Source organism: Loxodonta africana, chromosome X (assembly GCF_030014295.1).
Source record: "Loxodonta africana isolate mLoxAfr1 chromosome X, mLoxAfr1.hap2, whole genome shotgun sequence".
NCBI lineage: Eukaryota > Metazoa > Chordata > Mammalia > Proboscidea > Elephantidae > Loxodonta > Loxodonta africana.
The window spans coordinates 19,922,981-19,943,641 of NC_087369.1; the positions used below are offsets into that span (position 1 = coordinate 19,922,981).

Sequence of the window (20,661 nt, forward strand, 5' to 3'; positions counted from 1 at the left end):
TATTTTTTTAAAGGGCTTTATTTCAAAAATTCAGTATACCAAGAGATAATCACTCCAATTAAATAACTAAAAACATTCTCACCTTTAGACAAGTAAATCTTACCTCCATTCACTGTTCGCCCCATGATATCCCTTTCAGGTATTCTTTCCTACAAAGAAAAACAATTAATGCCCCCTTATAGCACAATACAAAAAAATTTCTGTAGGTTAGTACTACTGGGAATCAGTTATAAGGTCAGATAATTTTAACCTCTTTCCCTTGATTAAAAAATTTAAGAATCTTCACAAGACCAGACTTACTGGTTTGACAGAGACTGGAGGAACCCTTGAGACTATGGCCCCTGGACACCCTGCTAACTCAGAACTGAAGCCACTCCCGAAGTCCACCTTTCAGCCAGACAGGTCTATAAAACAAACAATGACATACGTGAGGAACCTGCTTCTGAGATCAATCAAGTATACAAGGCCAAATCCTACCCAAAGGCAAGACGAGAAGGCAGGAAGGAACAAGAAAATGAGATGAATGGACATGGGGTACCAGGGGTGGAAAGCGGGAGAGTGCCGACATATTGCAAGGATTGCAACCAATGTCACAAAATATGTGTATAAATTTTTAATGAGAAATTAATTTGCACTGTAAACTTTCACCTAAAGCACAATAAAACAAAAAAAAAAATTTTTAAAGAATCAAAAACATATTTCGTGAAAAAGTTTGGTAGTCCCTCCAAAAGTTAAACCCAACAATTGTACTCCTAAGTATATACCCAAGAGAAATGAAAACATACACCCACACAAAAAATTGTATATGTGAGTATTCAGTGCAGCATTACTCATAGTAGCCAAAAAGTAGAAACAACCCAAATGTCCATCAACTGATGAATGGATAAACGAAATGTGGTGTAGTCACACAATGGAATATTATTTGGCCATTAAAAGGAATGCAGTACCGTTATGTGCTATAACATGGATGAACCTTGAAAACATGCTAAAAGAAGCCAGGCACAAAGTCACATATTATCTGATTCCAATTACATGAAATGTCCAGAATAGGCAAATCCAGAAAGACAGAAAGTCCTCTACAACAAAGATAAACTATAGACAGTCCTTGCCCTTCAAGAACTCGGCCTAGTCAGAAATGGGCATATAAATAAAACACGATATAAGTGCTAGAAAAGAGGTATAAACACGGAAATGCTGAATATGGCAAAAGCATACCAACCCCACTATCCTGTGCACCTGTAGTATGAACACGATAATGTATATAAATCCAAAAATCCAAACCCAGTGGTGTCGAGTCAATTCCGGCTCATAGCGACGCTATAGGACAGAGTAGAACTGCCCCACGGAGTTTCCAAGGAGCGCCTGGCAGATTCAATCTGCCGACCTCTTGGTTAGCAGCCGTAGCACTTAACCACTATGGCACCAGGGTTTCCAATAATGTATATAATTAAGGGTAATTTGTTATTTAAAGGAAGCCTATTCTGGTAGCATGGTGGTTAAGAGCTATATCTGCTAACTGAAAGGTCAGCAGTTCGAATCCACCAGGCACTCCTTGAAAACCCTATGGGGCAGTTCTACTCTGTCCTATAGGATTGTTATGAGTTGGAATCGACTCGACGGCAATGCATTTGGTTTCTGATAGGGTCACCATGAGTCAGGACTGACTCAACAGCTACAGACTTGTTTTCTTGTTAACAAACGTTAACGGAGAATACGTTCATAAAGCTACCCAGAGTGCCTTCTGCACCTCTGACTCAACAGACTTACTTACACTCAAGCATCACCACCCCAAAACTTATTCCTTCTGACATCTGTGTTTTACTAATACCATTACTTTTCCAGGTACTTGGCTGAAAACCCCAGGTATGTTTGTTCCTCTTCTCTTACACATTCGGTTAGTGGCCAACAGGCAGTGCCCCATTTCCCTCTCCCCTGCCACTCACTGCTTTACACCCTCATTAGCTCCTGCCTGGTCTAGTACCACAGCTGCCTAACTCCTCCAGCCACCGAACCTTCCCTCTACATAATGCCAGATATGGTAGCTGTTTTCTGACCAAACCACCCTCCTGCTTCAATAATTCCACTGCCTCCCCACTGACTACTTAATTAAGCAAAAAATCTTCTGCGGGGTATTTAAGGCCTCACACAATTTCAAAGCCACCTGACATATACCGCCCTCAACTATCCTGCACGCTAGCCACAAAGTACTTTGTTTCAGTGACTCATCATGTTGTTTGGGATGCCCTTAACTCCTCTTCTATTTCTTAAAACCCTACCCATCCTTTCAGGTCTAACATAAATGCAACCTTCTTCTTGAAGCCTTTCTTGTTCCTTTCTCCATTACCACCACCTGCTTCCAGGTGTGAGCTAGGCACTTATTTAACAAATATTTACAGAATTCTCGTTAAGTGCTTGGTGCTGTATGGATAGAAGCTACACAATCTGCTATCAAAGAGTGAAAATCTAGTGGGAGAGGCATATTAACAAATAATTATGAAACAAAGCAGAATAAAATATGGGCTTTAAGAGAGGCAAAAGTGGTGCTCTGTGGGAAGGTAGACGGAGCAATTAAGTTTGGGAATATAAAAGAAGGCTTCCCAAAAGAAGTGGCACTTGAAGTGCTCCTTTAAGGATGAATAGAATTTCAATGAGCAGAGAAGGAAGGGAGAGGAATTTCAGGCTAAGGACACAAAATGAGTGAAGGCTAAGAAAGGCTCCTGCCTCCTCCTCTATCTAATTATGAAATCCCAGAGTTGCTCAGGTTCTTTCTGGGCCCTCACCTCCCTCTACGGACTCAGGGCCTATGGCTTCAGGAGCCATCTATAGACGACTCACACACACAAAGCACTACCTCCTAGCCGTCTCCTCTGAAAGCCAGACTCAAATAACCAAGCTGTTCCATACCTCGACTAGGATGCTGCTAGTTCCGATACTGACTTTAAGTGGCCCAGATTAGAACTGCCCTATAGGGTTTCCTAGGTTGTAATCTTTATGGGAGTAGATCGTCAGGTCTTTTCTCCTGTAGAGCCACTAGTGGGTTTGAACTGCTGACCTTTCAGTTAACAGCCAAGTGGTTAAGCACCTTAACCTATATACCCAGAGTCTCTCATTAGAGCCAACTACCTGAAGAGTCTAAGACAGGCTAGGAAGAAAGGCCTGGCAACCTACTTCTACAAATCAACCAATGAAAACCCAATGGATCCCAACAGAATACTGTCTGATACAGTACTTGAAGATGAGCTCCCTAGGTTGGGAGGCACTCAAAATACACAGTGGCTGCAACAATGGACTCAAGCATAGCAAAGATCATGAATATGGCACAGGACTGGGCAACATTTCATTCTGTTGTATATGAGGGTCTTCATGAGTAGGAGCTGACTCGATGGCAGCTAATGACAACAACCTCAAGAGTCAATAAGGACAAGTATTTTGACAAGGACAGGAATTAAACAATTCTGACAGCAAGAAATTTCCCAGGACCCTTTCCAACTTTAGGCCATGGGTCAGATGTAAAATGGATGGAATTATAGAATCTCAACCTGAGAGAGCATAAGAGTCAACAAAATATAGATGTTAAGCTAAAAGAAAGAAATCTGTTCCCACACCAAGAGGTTTGCTGCCATAGTTCCCAGACAGAAGTCCTATAGGAGGGAATGATATCTGAATATAAGCATTTATGATTAGACTTGCTCATTGAACCTACCGTTTTGGAGCTATTAAAATCTGCCGTCTTGAAAGTGTAAAATGCTTATAAAGAGATGTGATCTTAAATTTAGACAATATCCTCATTTATATTACTGGAGAAAAGATTCTCAACTACATTATATATTTACCATACTGACTAGCCCTTTCCTGATGACCACCGTTATGGTAATAAACATCAATTGATCACATCCACAAAATGTGATGACAGAGTTGCTGGGATATCTCACTCTCTGCAGTCTGACTTCCACCTTCCCTCTTTTTCTACTAACTGCTTTCCAAGGCCCCAGTTATCACCCAAACATCAAACCCCATTTCACTGTTTCATTCTCCTTGACACTTCAGGAGCCCCTTATTCCAGACACTCCCTCCTGTCTTGGCCTTAGGCACACATTATTCTTTGGTGGTCCTGCCTCTATCGTCCCTCTGTGTCTACTTTCTCCTTCTGTTTTAGCCATTGATCTTCTCTATTCACTCAGTCTCTTCCTCTATATTCTAGAGTCTATATAATCTCATTCTAATCCATGGCTGATGCAACACCCTAATGTGGAAAACGCCTAAATCGGCATCTCTAGTCCCAATCTCTCGCCAAAATTTCTACTCTAGCCTATTGAACATCAGCCTGAATGCTTCACAACCACCCCGAGTACTACATATTTAAAAAACTAAACTCCTCTGCCCTCCAAAATGAGCTCTTCTTCTTCTGCTTCCTATTTTAATTGGCATTACAAACGTCCAGTCTTTCCAAATTAGAAGTCATCTTTCACTCCCCTCCTCCTTTGCCCAATATCTTAACAGTTACTAAGGTCTGTTGATTCTTAAAGATGAGAAAGCTGGTAGTGAAAAAAAAAAATGATTCAAACCTAGGTTTGTCAGATGCCAAAAGACGGGGCTGTAATATACTGTACATGCTTTGAAAGGAAGAAGTAAAGAAGTATAACGCACCATGCACCCTGGACAGGATGGATCCAAGAGGGCAGGAGAAAATAAAGATTATCTCCCAGAGACCTAAGGATGGTGGTATTGGCAGTGGTAATAATAATATTAATACTGAGCTCTTGCCAAGTGGTTGGTACCCACTTAAGGCCTTTATGTATATTACAAGCCTGCAGGGTAGATACACGCAGCACTGGTGGCTGGGTGGTAGAATTCTCGCCTCCCATGCAGGAGATTCAGGTTCAATTCCTGGCCAATGCACCTCATGCACAACCACCAACTGTCGGTTGAAGCCTGCATATTGCTGTGATGCTGAACAGGTTTCAGTGGCACTCCTACATTCAGACACACTAGGAAGAAGGGCCTGGTGATCTACTTTTGAAAATCAGCCAATGAAAACCCTATCATCATAATGGTCCAATCCCCAGCCAATCATAAGGATGGCACAGGACTGGGCAGTGTTTCATTCCATTGTGCATGGGGTCATCACGAGTCAAGGACCAACCCAAAGACAGTTAACAACAACAGGGTAGATACTATTATTAATGCTCACTCATGTCCAATATCCAACTTGTCTCAATATCCAAGTTAAGGATATTCAGAGTCAGAGACCTGCCCAAGACCACCCAGCTAGATTAGAACTTAGGTCCATGAATACCTAACCATTATGCTAAAATTGCCTCAAAAAACAAAACAAAACCCGTTGCTGTTGAGTTGATTCCGACCCATAGCAATCTCATATTTTACAGAGTAGGGTATTCTTGGCAATAATCTTTATAGAGGCAGATTGCCAGGCCTTTCTTCTGCAGTGCTGCTAGGTGCATTCGAACAACCAAACTTTAGGTTTGGAGTCAAGTGCAAATTGTCTGCACCACCCAGGAGCTTTAAAATTGTCTCAGTTGCCATTTAATTGTTTACATGCCTTATCTCCCCTGCTAGACTGATAAGTTTCTGGAGGCAGTATCCTTATCTGGTTCATCTTACTGTCCTACAGAATAACTAGCCCAGTGTTTATCACATTAAAAAAAAAACCAAACCCATTGCCATCCAGTGGATTCCAACTCACAGAGACCCCGTAGGGTTTCCAAGGCTGTAAATCTTTACAGAAGCAGACTGCCACAACTTTCTTCCATGGAGCCGCTGGTGCGTTCAAACTGCTGACCTTACAGTTGGCAGCCAAGCACTTTACACTGCACCACTACAAAGTGCTTGCTGAAGGAGTAAATAAAATCTACTGAGCTACAGCCTCCTTGTATCTAAACCATACAGAGCCAGGACACTGTAGTTTAAAAAAAAAAATTGGTGACATTTTCTTTTGCCTGTATTGTCATTCTTCTCAGTTCCTCCCTACAATTTCTAATGTGCTGTCTTAATTTACACACTAGTTTAGGTCAATGAAGGAGTCCTGGTGGTCTAATGGTTAAGCACTTGACTGCTAACTGAAAAGTTGGCAGTTCAAACCCATCCAGCAGCTCTGCGGGAGGAAGACCTGAGGGTTTGTTCCCGTAAAGGAATACAGCCTAGAAAGCCCTACAGGACAGTTCTACTCTGTCTCATGTGGCTGCTATGAGTCAAAACTGACTTGATGGCACCTAACAACTAGGTGTTTGTGCCAAGGAGAAAATTCTGTGACAAGAGACAGCCCCCCACTCCTTCCCAACAGCTGATAGACCTTTATTTTTTTAAGCTGAGTATGATCTCTTGCTAGGATATTTAAGGTCTCCACAAGACAGGCCCCAGTATAAACGGGTTACTATAAAAAAAAATTTTTTCCCACAGGTAATTCTTTTTTCAGGGAGAGGAACAACTAGGAATATATGCTATACCCGAATTCCATTTATAAATTCCAGTTACATAACTCTAACTTCAGTTGGGAGTCCCTGGGTGGTACAAACAGTTAAAGCACTAGGCTGCTAAATGAAATGCTGGAGGTTCAAGTTCACCCAAAGGCACTTCAAGAGAAAGGCCTGGTGATCTAATTCCGAAAAATCAGCCACTGAAAACTCTATAGAGCACAGTTATACTCTGACATACATGAGGTCGGCGTGAGTTGGGATCATCTAAACAGCAACTGGTTTGGTTTTAACTCCTTCTGGAGCTTTCTGGAGGAAATTAAGGTTGCTAGAGGGATAATTTTAAATATCCTTTAGTAAAATCTATCCCAACAAATTAGAAACTAATCTTTTTCCGTGTTAAAACAAGAAGAACACTTAGCTACTTAAGAATTTTTAAGTTATCTAAAAAATCATAATCTACAAATTAATCACTTACAATCTTAAAATGAGTTAGGTGAAAGCTATGTATTTAGTTAAGAAGTATGTTTAGTCAGAAAACAGATAAATGAAAGACAAGTCAAGGGTTGCTAAAATCCCAGTTTATAGTTGTAAATTCCTAAGGCTTTAAAACAGCCACAGGCTAATTGCCAGAGACCTGCTGCCCATCGACATTAGTGTAGGACTAGAGTTAATGGCACGGCATGTCAATTTACTACAGGCAGCTCACAGTGTGACATTTTGACAAAAGAAATGGGTCAGGTTACAGCCTGTTCCTATTATCACAGCAGTCTAGATTTATGGCTTCTAACACCAGCCCTACAAAAAATAATGGAAATGATGACAACAACAATCCCCACTAGACAACAGACTACAGAAAAGCATGCAATAAACCACAATCTAAAGTGACCAGAAAACTAAACATCCCTGACAATACTTCAAACATGAGGCAGGTGTCAGTAAATTACCTATTTAAATATTTCCACAATGTCTCAAAATCTCACCACACATGCACACACGCAAAAACTCAAATCGGAGTTTCTAATCTCAAACCAAGCAATATACAAATGTACTTGTCATTATTGAGTAGTATATTTTAATTCTTTTAATGACTATCAAGACAATGTTTCATTTGACCAGATTTATGAAACTTTACTGAGTTAACAAAAAATTAGATATCGACTATATTACTTTTCAAATAATTTTAATGTACACCGAAAATACTCCAAGTAATGCTTTTTAAAGTCTTTCAAAAAAAAAAAAAAAACACAAAGAAATACAACACAGTGAAGGGCACATGTTCCCAAGCGTATTCAGAGAGGCAAGAGAACTGAAGGGAAGAAACACATCTGATTCACTGCCTAATTTAAAATTAAAAATATAATCGAAATCTTCAGCCAGTCAAAACTTATAAAAGGTGGGGAAAGTGACCAAATGTTAACAAAAAACAGGGGCTTTGTCAATACACTTGCTTTAAAAATTATGTTATGGCTATAAGTCTACAAGTTACATACCATACAAATGGAGCTGTTTATGTCTGACATTCAACACCCGTTAATCCTTCTGAGAAAGAGGTCAAGAAAAATCAAACGGGTATTCTATAGGCAAGAAGCAAAGAAAGTCCTACCAACTTTTCCCTGAGAAAAGAAAGCATCCTCAAGGCATGCCCTAGAATTGCAATATATCTATCCCTTCCGAAGTTTACAATGGCACGTTACCACAAGAGGTGGGCACTTTCTTTCCGCTCTTACAACAATTTGCGCCTATAAACTTAGGAAGGCGGAGAGCCACAGCCATAAACACAGGTCACAAGTAGTAGGTAGTCAAATGCTCTCTATCTTTAAATGTTTTCCAGCTCTTTACTCAAACGAAAACTCAACAAGCTTATCCTAGTATTTCACTCTTGGTAAAATAAGGAATTCATCTAGCCTATTTTTTTTTAAGTCAGATGAGCACAATATAAAGTGGAATGGCACCATCACATAAACTGTATATGAGCCTCAAATCTTTCACTTTTCACACAATAAGCTATCCTCATTTCTTATTTTAAAACCTTTCCATCATTTGCCCAAAAGAATAAAAGTAAGAGAAAGGCTTAGGGATATATATTTAGTATAAATCACTTGGCATAAAAACCTGGAGTATTATTTCTTTCTAAGGTGGCCAAGGTTTACTTATATTAGACAATATAAAGACAAAATAAGTAAAATGCTTTATTCATGAAAACCAAAGAATATATGCACATTTTCAAGTCTTAGATGGCTTCTGAAATTTTCTCAAGTTCTCCTACTTTAAGAACCACCCCCTCTGTTCTCTTTTTTAAATGAGATGTTATCGCTACAGCAAAGGCATAGCTATGCTTAGTTACCAAAGCCAAAGCTAGTTAGAGCCTGGAGAACTTAACCAGCAAAATATACCAGCCAATTTTAATCTAATATAAACAGCAGCGGTTTCTTTCATTTATTCCCCAAGATAAAGGGATCATAAATAATAAGACCCCCAAACCAGGGAAGAGTAAACTCTTTCTTTCAAAATCACCATCATTTGCCATTTTCGAAGTTTCCAGGTTTTTGATTCCTGGAATCAACAATCACTTGAAATTGTGAGCTACTCTGAGGTAGTAATTCTCAGACATTAATAATGTTTCTAAAAATCTCAGGAGTGCTTGATTTGCTCACTCCAAAGGAGCACAAAATATTTCTTGGCAATGCCAGACTAATCTTTGCACCATAGCCTCGAGGCTCTAACTTTGAGGGCTGGCAGAACTCACTTTGTTCACATGTTGTATATCCTAAAAATCAGGAATATGACTCTGAGGAGACAATGAGGCTCCCATGGAGGCGGAACTAATAGAGAAGGTGACTTCAGATTTCTAGTCACAACTGGAATGAGAAGAGAGCTGGCATAATGGGGAAAAAGCGGCAGACAGGGTAATCTGGCAAAAAAGGACTAGAGGTGACTAATAATTCAAATAGCACAGGATCACCAACATCCATGGGTGTTCCAGTTACTAAACTTAACTGGTTAACAGTCATTTCTACTAACCCAAAGATAAATATGCAAGGCCACCCACCACCCACCCACCAGGAGCTCCAACTGAAATTGGAACTTGAATCTTCCTTAAACTGAACATACATATGCCGTTTTCATTCAAAAGACTTGGTATTTACTCAGCCTTTTCAAGGCACTTTACCATCATCAATTATTTCACAGTGAGGCAGCACAGGATTACCCTGACCATTTCACTGATGCGGAAACAGACACCAACAGCAAAGGGAACAGGGGCAGGAAGAGGGGCGATAGGAAGCATCTGGGAGGAACAGGCAGGCAACTAAAAAGGAACAAACCCAAAAGAAAATGAGAGTCACATCTGGCTTATGGCTGACAATCATAACCCTTATTTGTTATTTTTGAGTTCAGAGAGATTTCTGACACATTTTGAAAAAAAGAGCTCTAAAAAATTCAGTCAGTCAAAATCTAGTTACATTGTAAAATCCTTAGTCATAGGAAATAAAGTTGCTTAGCATTAAAAAACAGCCACTCTCCAGGATATATACTTGTTTCAATTTATACCAGTAACTCATTTTCCCTCTCTAGGGTAAACAATATTTTATCTATTTGTCCCAGAAAATAAGCTCTCGTTAAAATGTATAGCTTTATATAATCAGAACAAATAAGGCACAAAGTTAACATTAGACAAGTCAGAAGTAATTTACAGTAACATCTAGAATTTTGTTTAGAGAATTATGACAAAAATACTGACTCGTTGAGTTTGTCTTTTAAATGTTCCAGTCTTATTCATTTTCTTAGCTGTAACCTTAAATTTTTTAGGAATAAACTACTGGGTGGGAAGCCTTAAACACCCAGAAACTAGCGCTGTGCCGAGCACACAGTAGTCTCTGATTAAATGTACTCTGAACTGCAATGAGCCCCGTACTATAGACAGTACAAAAAAACAGTACAGGCACTTAATAAAGATGTGTTGATTGAACAATAAATCAAAAGGACTGACCAGCTGCCTCATGAGAAAAACTGATACCACCTCTTTAAAACTGACTCCAATGTTCTTTGTACTTATTATGACATCAGCTTTAAAGCATCCTCGTATATAAAGCAGTTCAATGACATTCATCTTTTTTTCCAAAATACCATTTCCAAAACAAATCAGGTTCTCTGGGGGAAACAGACATACACTCTTAAGAAGTTTGTAAGTTTGCATGATTAAAAAATTTCAAAGCCATTTTAAATAGTGTTTGCCTTTGTTCTGGGTTTTTTTTTTTTTTTAATTCTATCGGACTGTTTTGGAGGTTATAAATAAAGCAATGCAAAACGAATACAAGGCATCAGGTGAGTGTTCATAAGCACACTCCTTTCTCAAAAATCTCAATTGGATATGGCATCATTAATATAACATTAGGTTGCATTATAGAAAGTGATTATGTTACATTACATCTGAGGGTATAGGGGTTAGGATTCCAACACACATGGGGGGGGCACAATTCAATCCATATCAGTTTATAACCAAGACTTAAAAAAGGGACTCAAACAGATATTTGTACACCGATGTTCACGGCAGCATTATTCACAATAACCAAAAGGTGGAAACAACCCAAGTGTCCGTCAATGGATGAACGGATAACAAAATGTGGTATAAACCTACAATGGAATATAAAGAGAACTGAATATGCAGCCATAAAGAGAAATGACGTTCTGATACATACTATGACATGGGTGAACCTTAAAACATTATGCTGAGTGAAATGCTGGACACAAAAAGACAATTTTTGTATGATCCCACTATCTAGAACAGGCAAATGCATAGAGAAAAAAAGTCTATTAGTGGTTTACTAAGGAATGGGGGGAATGGGAAGTTATTGCTGAAGGGTTCTGAGTTTGTTTGGGGTGATAAAAAAAACTTCTGGAAATGGATAGTGGTGATGGTTGCACAACATGGTGAATGTAACTAATATCACTGAATTGTACACTTAAAAATCATTAAAATGGAAGATTTTTCATCATATATATTTGACCACAATACAAAAGGAGGGGACATGAATAAAGAGGCACTCCAAACTTCTTACATCTTCTTGGGTAGATATGCTATTTTAGGCTATTTCTCTCATTAAGAAGGGACCCCATTCCTTAACTCCCACCTCTATCTCACCCTTTAACTGGGAGGGGATATTAGTTTTCTGATTAAATAATGGTATCACACCTTCGCAATGAAATTGAGCAAAGTGCAGTCACCATAGAGCTCTATCTTTTGCCTCCAACTTTGAATCTAAGTTGTGTCTCCCACTCTAGAGAAGACTGATTACTGACTGTCCAGTCCTTCTTTTAAAAATTGTCTTCTGTAGGCCAAGTATTACATGGTACCTCCACATTGCTCCACATCTCTGCTATATATGTCTCAATCAGTTATTTTGTACTCGCAGAATGCACAAAGGTACACATAGGTGTGCATGTCCTTTTCTTAAATTGTAATTTTCTTTTCTCCTAAACAAGTCAAAGCAACAACAACAAAAAATCCCAACTGGACTCCTGTCCAAAAGTTTCTTTTCACATTCCTCCCATTAAATATACAAAACCACAAACAACCTGAAAGAAAATTCGGCCTTGGAAATACCTTGTTTAATGAGTAAGTAACAAAAGGAATGGCAAGGAAGGCAAAATTGTCATTATTAAAGAACATTCCCAACTATCATTATCGAAAAAAATTAAATGTGCATTTATGAAGTATTATTACAACATAATTTCTTGTTATAGGTAGTTGTACTCCATAAATGTTGCCTTTTTATAATACCTGCTTCCCCAAAACGTAAATATTAATAGCTCTGGGGGCATTAAAAATGTAGTAGTATCTACAGTTGTTTCGGGGAAGAAAGCGATCCTCGGTAAGTTGTTAAGTCTTATGATCATAAGCAAGTTACTGACTTTCCCTTGCCTCAGTTTCCTCCCTACTAACCGACCCATTCCCTTTCTAGAGATATTGTCCTAAGCTCACAGGCACATCTTAAATATTAATCTTCTAAGTCTTCAAATTAGAGGCCAATTTCTAAGGGTAATCATACTTTGGGATGTATGGCAAACGTTTTACAACCTTTTAAAAAGAAATCAATGGTCCTCAATGGGAACTTGGAAAGAAATACCTGTACATCCCAAACATATTTAAAAAAAGAGGCTGAATTACAGCTGAGCACCTGAAGCTAAGTATAACCTCGACACACAAATCCGTAAAATTGGAAAAGCCGTTCTCCATCTGGCTCTAAACAAACCAATGCTGTTTTTGTTGTTGTGTGCCATGAGTGGATGCTGACTCATGGGGACCCCACAGAAGAGAGTAGAACTGCCCCCATAGGGTTTCCTAGGCTGTGAATCTTCACAGGAGCGGAGTCCGCGGGTGGGTTGCAACCTTTCAGCTAACAGACAGCTCTTAACCACTGCGCCACCAGGGCTCCTTTCACAAAGCACTACCAAAAAACCAAAACCAAACCCACTGTCGTCGAGCCAATTCCGACTCACAGCGACCCTAAAGGACAGAGTAGAACTGCCCCATAGGGTTTCCAAGCCTGGTGGACTCGAACTGCCGACCTTATGGTGAGCAGCCATAGCACTTAACCACTACGCCACCAAGGTCACAAACAACTAGTCCCATGAAAAAGTGCGAAAGGTGTGTAACCATGCGGCAGCTGTTTCTAAATGAGGGCAGCGACGGTCCACGAACTCGGCCCCGCCGGCCGCGAGGGAACGGCGACCTCTGGCGCCTCGCAGCTTCTCCGGAGAATCGGCACCCTCTTCCCGCCCCCACGCGGGGCGCGCCCTCCTCTCCCTCCCGCTTCCCCCGGGGAGCGAGACACAGGCACCCCCACCCCGGGAGCCCGGGCCGAGTCCTGGGTTCGCACCTGGCATCGCGACCTGGCCCGCGCTCCGCCGCAAGCGCATCCTTCCGGGCTGACATTTCCCTCCCAAACTCCAAAAGTTGTCTCACGAGTCCCCGGAAGGGGCCCAGGACAGCCTCTGCCGAGAGCCCGCAAAGGCATCCCCGCTCCGCAGCCCAGGCCGCCCCCCGCGCAGCCGGGGCCCGAGCCCGGTCCCTCCCACCCGGGCCGAAGGGATGCCCAGTGGGGCGCTGTCCGCGCTCGGGGACAGGGGCCGCCGCAAAACCGCCGCAGGCGGGATGGGCCCGCGCCCAGCGACAGGAGCCCCGGGAGGACCTGAGGGGCGGCGCGGAGCGGCCGAGGGGCGCCCGCCGAGAGCACTACGAGGGCCGGGGGCGAGCTCAGCCCCGGGGAGGAGACCGCGCAGGGTGGGCCGAGGGGCTGCGGGGCCGAGCTGCAGCGGGACCCCCGAGGGGCGGCGAGGGGGCGTTGCTCGCGCGGGACGCGCCGCCGAGGACGCCCCGCCGCCCGCCCACAGACAACGGCCAGGGCCCGGGCACCGCAGCTCTACCTCTCTGCTCCTCTCGGAGCCCGGAGTCGCCACGCACCTCGGCTCTAGTCGGCCCGAGGAACGAAATTGTCACAGCGGTCGCGCGAGCCGGTACCGGGCTTCACACCGCCGCCGCCATGTTTGAGAAGCCGCGCGCGGAGCCGCGCATGCCCCGCAACCGCCGCCGCCGCCCCGCCCCCGCCTGCCCGGCTGGCCCGCGTGCCCTGCGGTGGCCGCGAGCACGCCCTGCGACCGCCACCTCGTGCCGAGCCTCGGCCGGAAGCCCTGGGCCGAGCGGCCCGCCGCCCGCGGCAAAGTCCCTGCGGGCGCCTCTGGGCGCGGGCGGCGGGCCGGGGAAGTCCTCGGCATTCTTCCCTCGTCTCCCCGCCCCCCCCCCCCGAAGCCAGTCACAGTCCTTGTATCCCAGACCGTGGTGAGCCCCCGAGCGGGACACCGGGGTCCGCGTTAAGTGTCCATCCCGGGAGCTCGCTCCCCTTCGCCATCGCCTTCGACTCCCGGCCACCACCCACCCTGGCCACGCATCCAAAAAGCAAAGCCAGCGCTTCCCTGGGAACTCATCCTGCAAGTTCGATGAGCAGGAAAAAGCAGTGCGTTAAGGCAGCCAGAGCAAAGCCACTCCTTCGTGAGCTGCAGCAGATTCCTTGAGACAACTTTTTTTCCATGGGTTTTTGCCACGCATTCCCCTCCCAGCTCCATTTTCTGGCTTTAGTCGTGCCTCTAAACCCAGACTGGAGCTAAAGGGAACTGGAGATTGACCCACGGAGAGGAAACAAATTGCTCACTTACTTGAGGGTGCTCGGGAGCGTCCTCCAGAGTCCCTTTTGGAGTCCCCTCTGCCCGATCCCCCCTCGCCCCGGGAGGGGAAGGAACTAGGTTCCGAGGCCAGTTGCGCAGGTGAAGATCGCACGGATGGGGAGGAGGTGTAAAAGTAGCCCTATAAGGGCCCACGAATCTCTCAGCACAAAATGTAGTAAACAGAAAATGGGAGAAAAACAGCCCGTCCCTCGCTGTGAGGTTGAGTATACCTAAGCGGATTTAAAACTTTTATTTCAAAACAATACAATATGCTGTGTATGACTGGCAGGCCTGCTCTTTCTCTCTTCAGCGCTTTGAAAAGTTGGGCGTAAGTTTTACATCAATGATCTTGTTAACTTAATACATAGGGCATGATGTACTTTTAAAATCAAAATTCAGAAATCAGAACCTGAAAAGTTTTTTTAAAATCCGCGGAATATATCCATTTTTAACAGTGCCAAATAAAATGATTTTCATATGCAACTTTTGCGGTATTAAAAGCCAAATGCCTTTTATTGTATCTAAACATTGGCAAATAGCGCAAAATCCAATTGCTCTGATTTTCTTGAATCCTCTAAAACATGAATAAATCCATGTTAATGCAAAATTCAAGTAAACAGGCAAAAATAGAAAAAACTAGGCCAATGATATGCAAATATTAAAGAGAGATTTGATCATATCAATTATGTAATACATATCACGTAGAAAATGTTGAAATGGTCTAAGATGAAGGTTTGATTTTTTTTTTAAACCAGAAAGATATCTTCAGGGTTTTAATCTACACAAGCCCTTAGTATGGGCAACAGTGGGCTGAGGGGACTAATTAAGAATTTAAGTCCCCTCAGCCCACTGTTGCCCATACTAAGGTGCAGTAGTTAAAAGCTTGACTGCAGTTCCAATCCACCAGCAGCTCCTGGGAAACCCTAGGGGGCAGTTCTACCCTGTTCTCTGCCCTGTTCTATAGGGTTGCTATGAGTCGGAATCGACTCCAAGGCAACGGGTTTGGTCTTTCTGATGAGGAGCCCTGGTGTTGCAGTGGTTAAGAGCTCAGCTGCTGACCAAAAGGTTGGCAGTACCAACCCAAAAGCTGCGGTAAAGATGTGGCAGTCGGCTTGCAGTTGGCTTCAGTAAAGACTACAGCCTTTGAAACCCTGTGGGGCAGTTCTCTTCTGTCCTATAAGGTCACTATGAGTCAGAATGGACACAGTGGGTTTTGTTTTTTGGTTTGGTCTTTCTAATTCTAATGCAAAGAAAATATTTGAGGTTCATCTCTACATTCTCTATATGAAACATTTGGGTTATTGCTTTTTACCTCTTTTACATGCAGGTATGTACCCCGTTATTAAATTGTAGAAATACTCTGATTGCAAAATTGCCCCTGTCACTGACGCTCTGATGCCTCCTCTACTTCCCATGTTCCTGTTTTTATTATGAAATGACTGAAGCCCTCGCTCTAAAAATGTAACCTGAATTCTCTGTGTAAGAACAATATCTTCTCAGTGGCTGCCTTCACCAAAGCATTTATAAAAGTGGAACTCTTTCATATATATTAAATATGAGTTGTTGATAATGATAACAATAGCTGCCATTTAATGAACACCTACCATGTGCGGCAAATCATGCTAGTCTCTTTATATAAATAATTTCCAACAGTCACAATGTTCCTATGAGGTAGGTATTCTTATTCCCATTTTGCAGGTGAGGAGCTTGATTATTACAGAACAAAGAAGTGGCAGAGTCAGCTTTTGAACATATAATTGAACCCTTCTTTATCTGTGCCATGCTTGTGTTCAGTCTTCCGCTTTTATCATATACTGTGTACATAAACATTCAATAATAACTCTAATTTACTTATATTCTGCTTTTCCCCCTTTGCCAAAATAAATTTGAGACTGTTTTTTGTTAATGTCAGGAGAGATCATAATAACATCCCTGTTCCATTATTTGGAAATATCTTGTACATGGTAGGAATTTGATAAATATTTGTTGAATGAATGAATGAATACCTATCATTATGATGTTCAATTAATTTAGCCTAGAGAACGTGAAAATAAGGGGAGCCTTTGGACTGAAAGAGTAAGGAGTAAGGTTGGTAAAATCCAAATTTTCGTGACTGATTTTTCATGCCTCAGATTTATTCCTGTCAATTTGCTCCTGGAGTTTCCTGACTCGGCCAAAAACCAGGACAGGCTTGAAGAAGACATATCACCCTTCCCAGTCCAAGCCTGATGCAAAATACTTCTGTCTCTCAAGTGTATTTGATTGCTCCCTTTTGTACCTTTCTTTAGAGTTTCATATTAGTCAATCAGAATGGAAAGATTAGCTCCTTTCCTGGATAAGCAAGTTTAATGTAGTCCTCCATCCAGACAGGGCTTTTCTTGAAACAATGTTATTTGCATAGTTAAAGTTAACATTTTATCATTAGCGAAGGCTCCCTCTAGTTTTCCGACTTCCTGAGAGATACTTTCTCCTAAACACAGAAGCCTACGACTGGCAGAGAAAATCCACATAGTAAAAAAAGTAGGTATTAAATAATCAATGAATTGATTAAAACAGTAGCTAGATTTACAAACGTCTTCAGATCTTTGTTTCTTACAAATTGCCTTCCCCCCCCCCATTAAACCAAGAGCACATATCAGTAAGATTTAAATTAGTATCGCTATTGTTGGTTACAATAAACCTTTTTTTGCCCTAACATCAAAATAATAATTCCCCTGGAAAAATACTGAGAGGCGAAATTTGTAATATTAAGAAAGAGCAGCTAGTCTAAACAGGAAAGCAATGTATTGTAGTGAAAGCAGGACCCAACTGCCTCAGGAGAGCTGAGCTCTTGTCTTGAATTCCAAGTCTGCCTAACTATATTTCTTTAGAGTCTTTCCATGCCTCAGCTTTTTCATCTTTAAAATGGGGATAATCTGTCACACTTACTTCACAGATGAGCAAGTGCTATTCAAATCTAACTAAAAGAAAACCACTTGATCTTTCCTCAACAAATCCCTGCACTTTTTTTAAAAACATATATTAGTTTTTTACCAAGCAAACAAATGAAATCTAAGTTGACTTTGGCCAAGCCAAGTATTTCATATGCTGCAAAAACTGGCATAACTTCAATGAACATTACATACTGCACTTGACCATTATTACATTCACTCAGCCCTTCATTTAAACCCCAGACGTTTAATGAATACCTGTTGGGTGTTGCTTTTCTGCTAGAGGCGGGGATAGTAAGACGAATAAGACAATTTGAATATGCAAGGAGTTTACACCAACTCCAAAGAGGAGAGAGAGAGATATGACTAGAGAGATGGATGGATTGATGGATGGATGGATGGATGGGTGGATGGGTGGTTGGGTAGGTAGGTGGGTGTTTTCATCTTCCAAGGACCTAGGATCTCTTGCCACACCCTCAATCACATCAAGCATTTTAAAAAGTAGCCATATAAAATAATATGAGTGGAGCTGCAGTTCGCCAGCTGACATAATGTTCTTTGGACATTTATTAGTTTTGATTTTACAGTTTTTATGCTGGTGATTCTCCATTAGAACCTTCACCCCTTCCACACCTTTCGCCTCACTCTGTCCTGTGGCAGGGATTGGGAGTGGGGGGTGAGAAGCGGGCTGACCCTCAAGGAGTGCATCACCCTGGCTCTTTGGCCAACTGGTTTGGCCAAAGGGCCTGCAACAGCTGGAGAGATGGGAATCCAGGGGAGAGAGAGGGAGGCGTATTTCTTCCCCACTCCCTTCCTGCCTAGGACTGAAGTTGGGCCGGTGGCAGGGTCCTCTACAAAGATAGTTCCTGGCAGGGTCTCTTCCTTCCCAGCATCAGTTCTCACTGGGTCTTCAGGATGGAGGGGTGGGGGTAGCAATTCCAGCTGTTACTGATCCCTGGGCTCCTTCAGCATCCCTTGTTAGTTCTCTTAAACTTCCCCACACCTTGGTAAGTAATCCATGAAATTCTGTTCAAAATCCCATATGAGTGCACCTTTTGTTCCTACTGGAACCATTATTGAAATGGCTTTCTTTTCATATTTGAGCCAATCAACTAAGGGTGTAGGTAGGGGTCTCAAATATTTTTGTCACTCCTTTGAGAATTCATGGACCTGAGGGACTGTGTCTATAGCACCTAACGGTTTCACAGCCTGTCATCTATAAACAAGTCACTATAATACTGTGAGCTAAAAGTTGATAAAATTAACTTAGAGTTAATGTCTAAAAGTGAAGGATACAGAAAATAATGTTTGGTTAATAATCAGCCCTCCACAATCATTAGTTCCCCGTGTGCTTATTTCTTAAGAGGCCTAAAGAAGTGGCGTTTGAACTGAGAAGTGAGAAATTGTGGAGTTTGCCAAGCAAATATGGAAGCTCGTGAGGAAAGGCATTTACACAAATTAATGAAAAGTCACTGCATGGTCTTTGAAAAGTGAAAGATTCACTGTGCTGAAAACAAATAAGAAGGGGTCGATTTAGAGAGGACTTTGTATGCCATGCTAAGGTATTTGAACTCCATTCTGTGGATGATGGGGAGCCATTGAAGGCTCTCAAGCAGAAAAGAAGCTGTAGATAAAGTTGCAAATCCTAGCAATCCCTCTAGCTGCTGCTGTAGCTTCTAGGGCTCCCTTTCCTTCTCCTAATGGACCCCTGGCTTCTGCAGTGGCGGGGCAGGCACTGACAGGAGGCCACTGGTCCTGCAACAACAGCCCTGGAGAGTGTGGGCAGGAGTGGACAGAGGCTGGAAGCAGTCAGAGCAGTCTGGAGTCCATGGTCACAGGGAGAGTGATGAGGGCCAGAGCCAGACAGTGGGCCAGCTGGGAGAACAATTCCACAAGGCCATCTCAATAAGTATGGCTTCATTTTCTCTTTCCTCAATTGAGGTTTAACCTATATACCATAAAATGCACAAGTCATAAATGTACAGCTCAATTAATTTTTACATATGTATACACCTGTCATGGATTGAGTTATGTCCCCTCAAAAATGTGTGTATCAACTTGGTAAGGCCATGATTCCCAGTATCGTATGGTTGTCTTCCATTTTGTGATTGTAATTCTACGTTGAGAGGATTGGGGGGGGGATTGTAACGCCACCCTTACTCAGGTCTTCTCTTCGATCCAAGGTAAAGGGAGTTTCCCTGGGGTGTGGCCTGCACCACCTTTTATCTCTAAAGAGATGAAAGAGAAGCAAGCAGAGCTGGGGACCTCATACAACCAAGAAAGCAGCACTAGGAGCAGAGCCCGTCCTCTGGACCCGGGGTCCCTGCGTCTGAGAAGCTCCTAAACCACGGGAAGATTGAGGACAAGGACCTTCCTCCAGAGCCGACGCCCTGAATTTGGACTTGTAACCTACTCCCAATCCCAACTAGACTGTGAGAAAATGAATTTCTTTTTGGTAAAGCCATCCACTTTTGGTATTTCTGTTATGGCAGCACTAGACGACTAACACAATATCCATGTACCCACACCTATATCAAGGTATAGATATTTCCAGCATGCCAGAAAATTCCATTTGATGCCTCCCAGTCAAGGCCCCTGGACCCTTCACTGTGCCCCTGTCCCCCACCCCACACAGGTAACCACTATAAATTAGTTTTGCCAGTTCGTGGACATCTTACAAATGGATTCATACAGTTATGTTCCCTCAGTGGATAAATTCAAATATAATCAAATATCCACTTTTTTCCTGACACTGACTATGAGGGTATAAGAAATCCCTGCTTTTTACTTCTGTTCTACTTCTGACACCAGCTGCCCGTGCACCACTTCTTCCTCTGATCCTAACCACCTGGAGCTAGGTCAGACCTCACAAGTTAAAGGGCACAGTCCTCCAGACTGCCAGTTCTGCCCAAGACCACAGATGCCAGCCACAAGCTTGGTTGTCCACATGACCTCCACACTTCTGACTTCCTGGCTACAAGTGTGGGGGAGTTCCCACTACCCCTTCAGGATGCCAGCTGCAAGCTCTGGGGTTCCCAGCCCCCTTGCTTCTGACCTGCTGGCTCCCACTGAAAAAA

The 20,661-nt window shown here is 42.6% G+C and overlaps 2 protein-coding genes across 8 annotated transcripts in view; one reads left to right on the plus strand and one right to left on the minus strand.

Moving 5' to 3' along the window:
- Window positions 1-13,984, minus strand: part of SCML2 (Scm polycomb group protein like 2) — a 107,547-nt gene extending 93,563 nt beyond the window's left edge. For 3 of the 7 annotated variants that reach the window (XM_064278056.1, XM_064278055.1, XM_064278051.1), the window contains exons 1-3: window positions 13,860-13,970; window positions 301-404; window positions 104-149 (exon numbers count right to left, since the gene is read on the minus strand). In XM_064278056.1, coding sequence (XP_064134126.1) covers window positions 104-125 — 22 coding nt within the window. In that variant the 5' untranslated portion in view covers window positions 126-149; window positions 301-404; window positions 13,860-13,970. Of the gene's footprint in view, window positions 1-103; window positions 150-300; window positions 405-13,859 lie in introns of those variants that run through there. The other 4 variants (XM_064278052.1, XM_064278054.1, XM_064278053.1 and 1 more) reach the window with 4 other exon arrangements.
- On the plus strand, window positions 13,091-14,275 carry LOC135228882 (basic salivary proline-rich protein 4-like). Its single transcript, XM_064278049.1, has one exon. It carries the CDS (start codon window positions 13,091-13,093, stop codon window positions 14,273-14,275), a length of 1,185 nt encoding a protein of 394 aa, XP_064134119.1.
- Window positions 14,276-20,661: the final 6,386 nt, after the last annotated feature.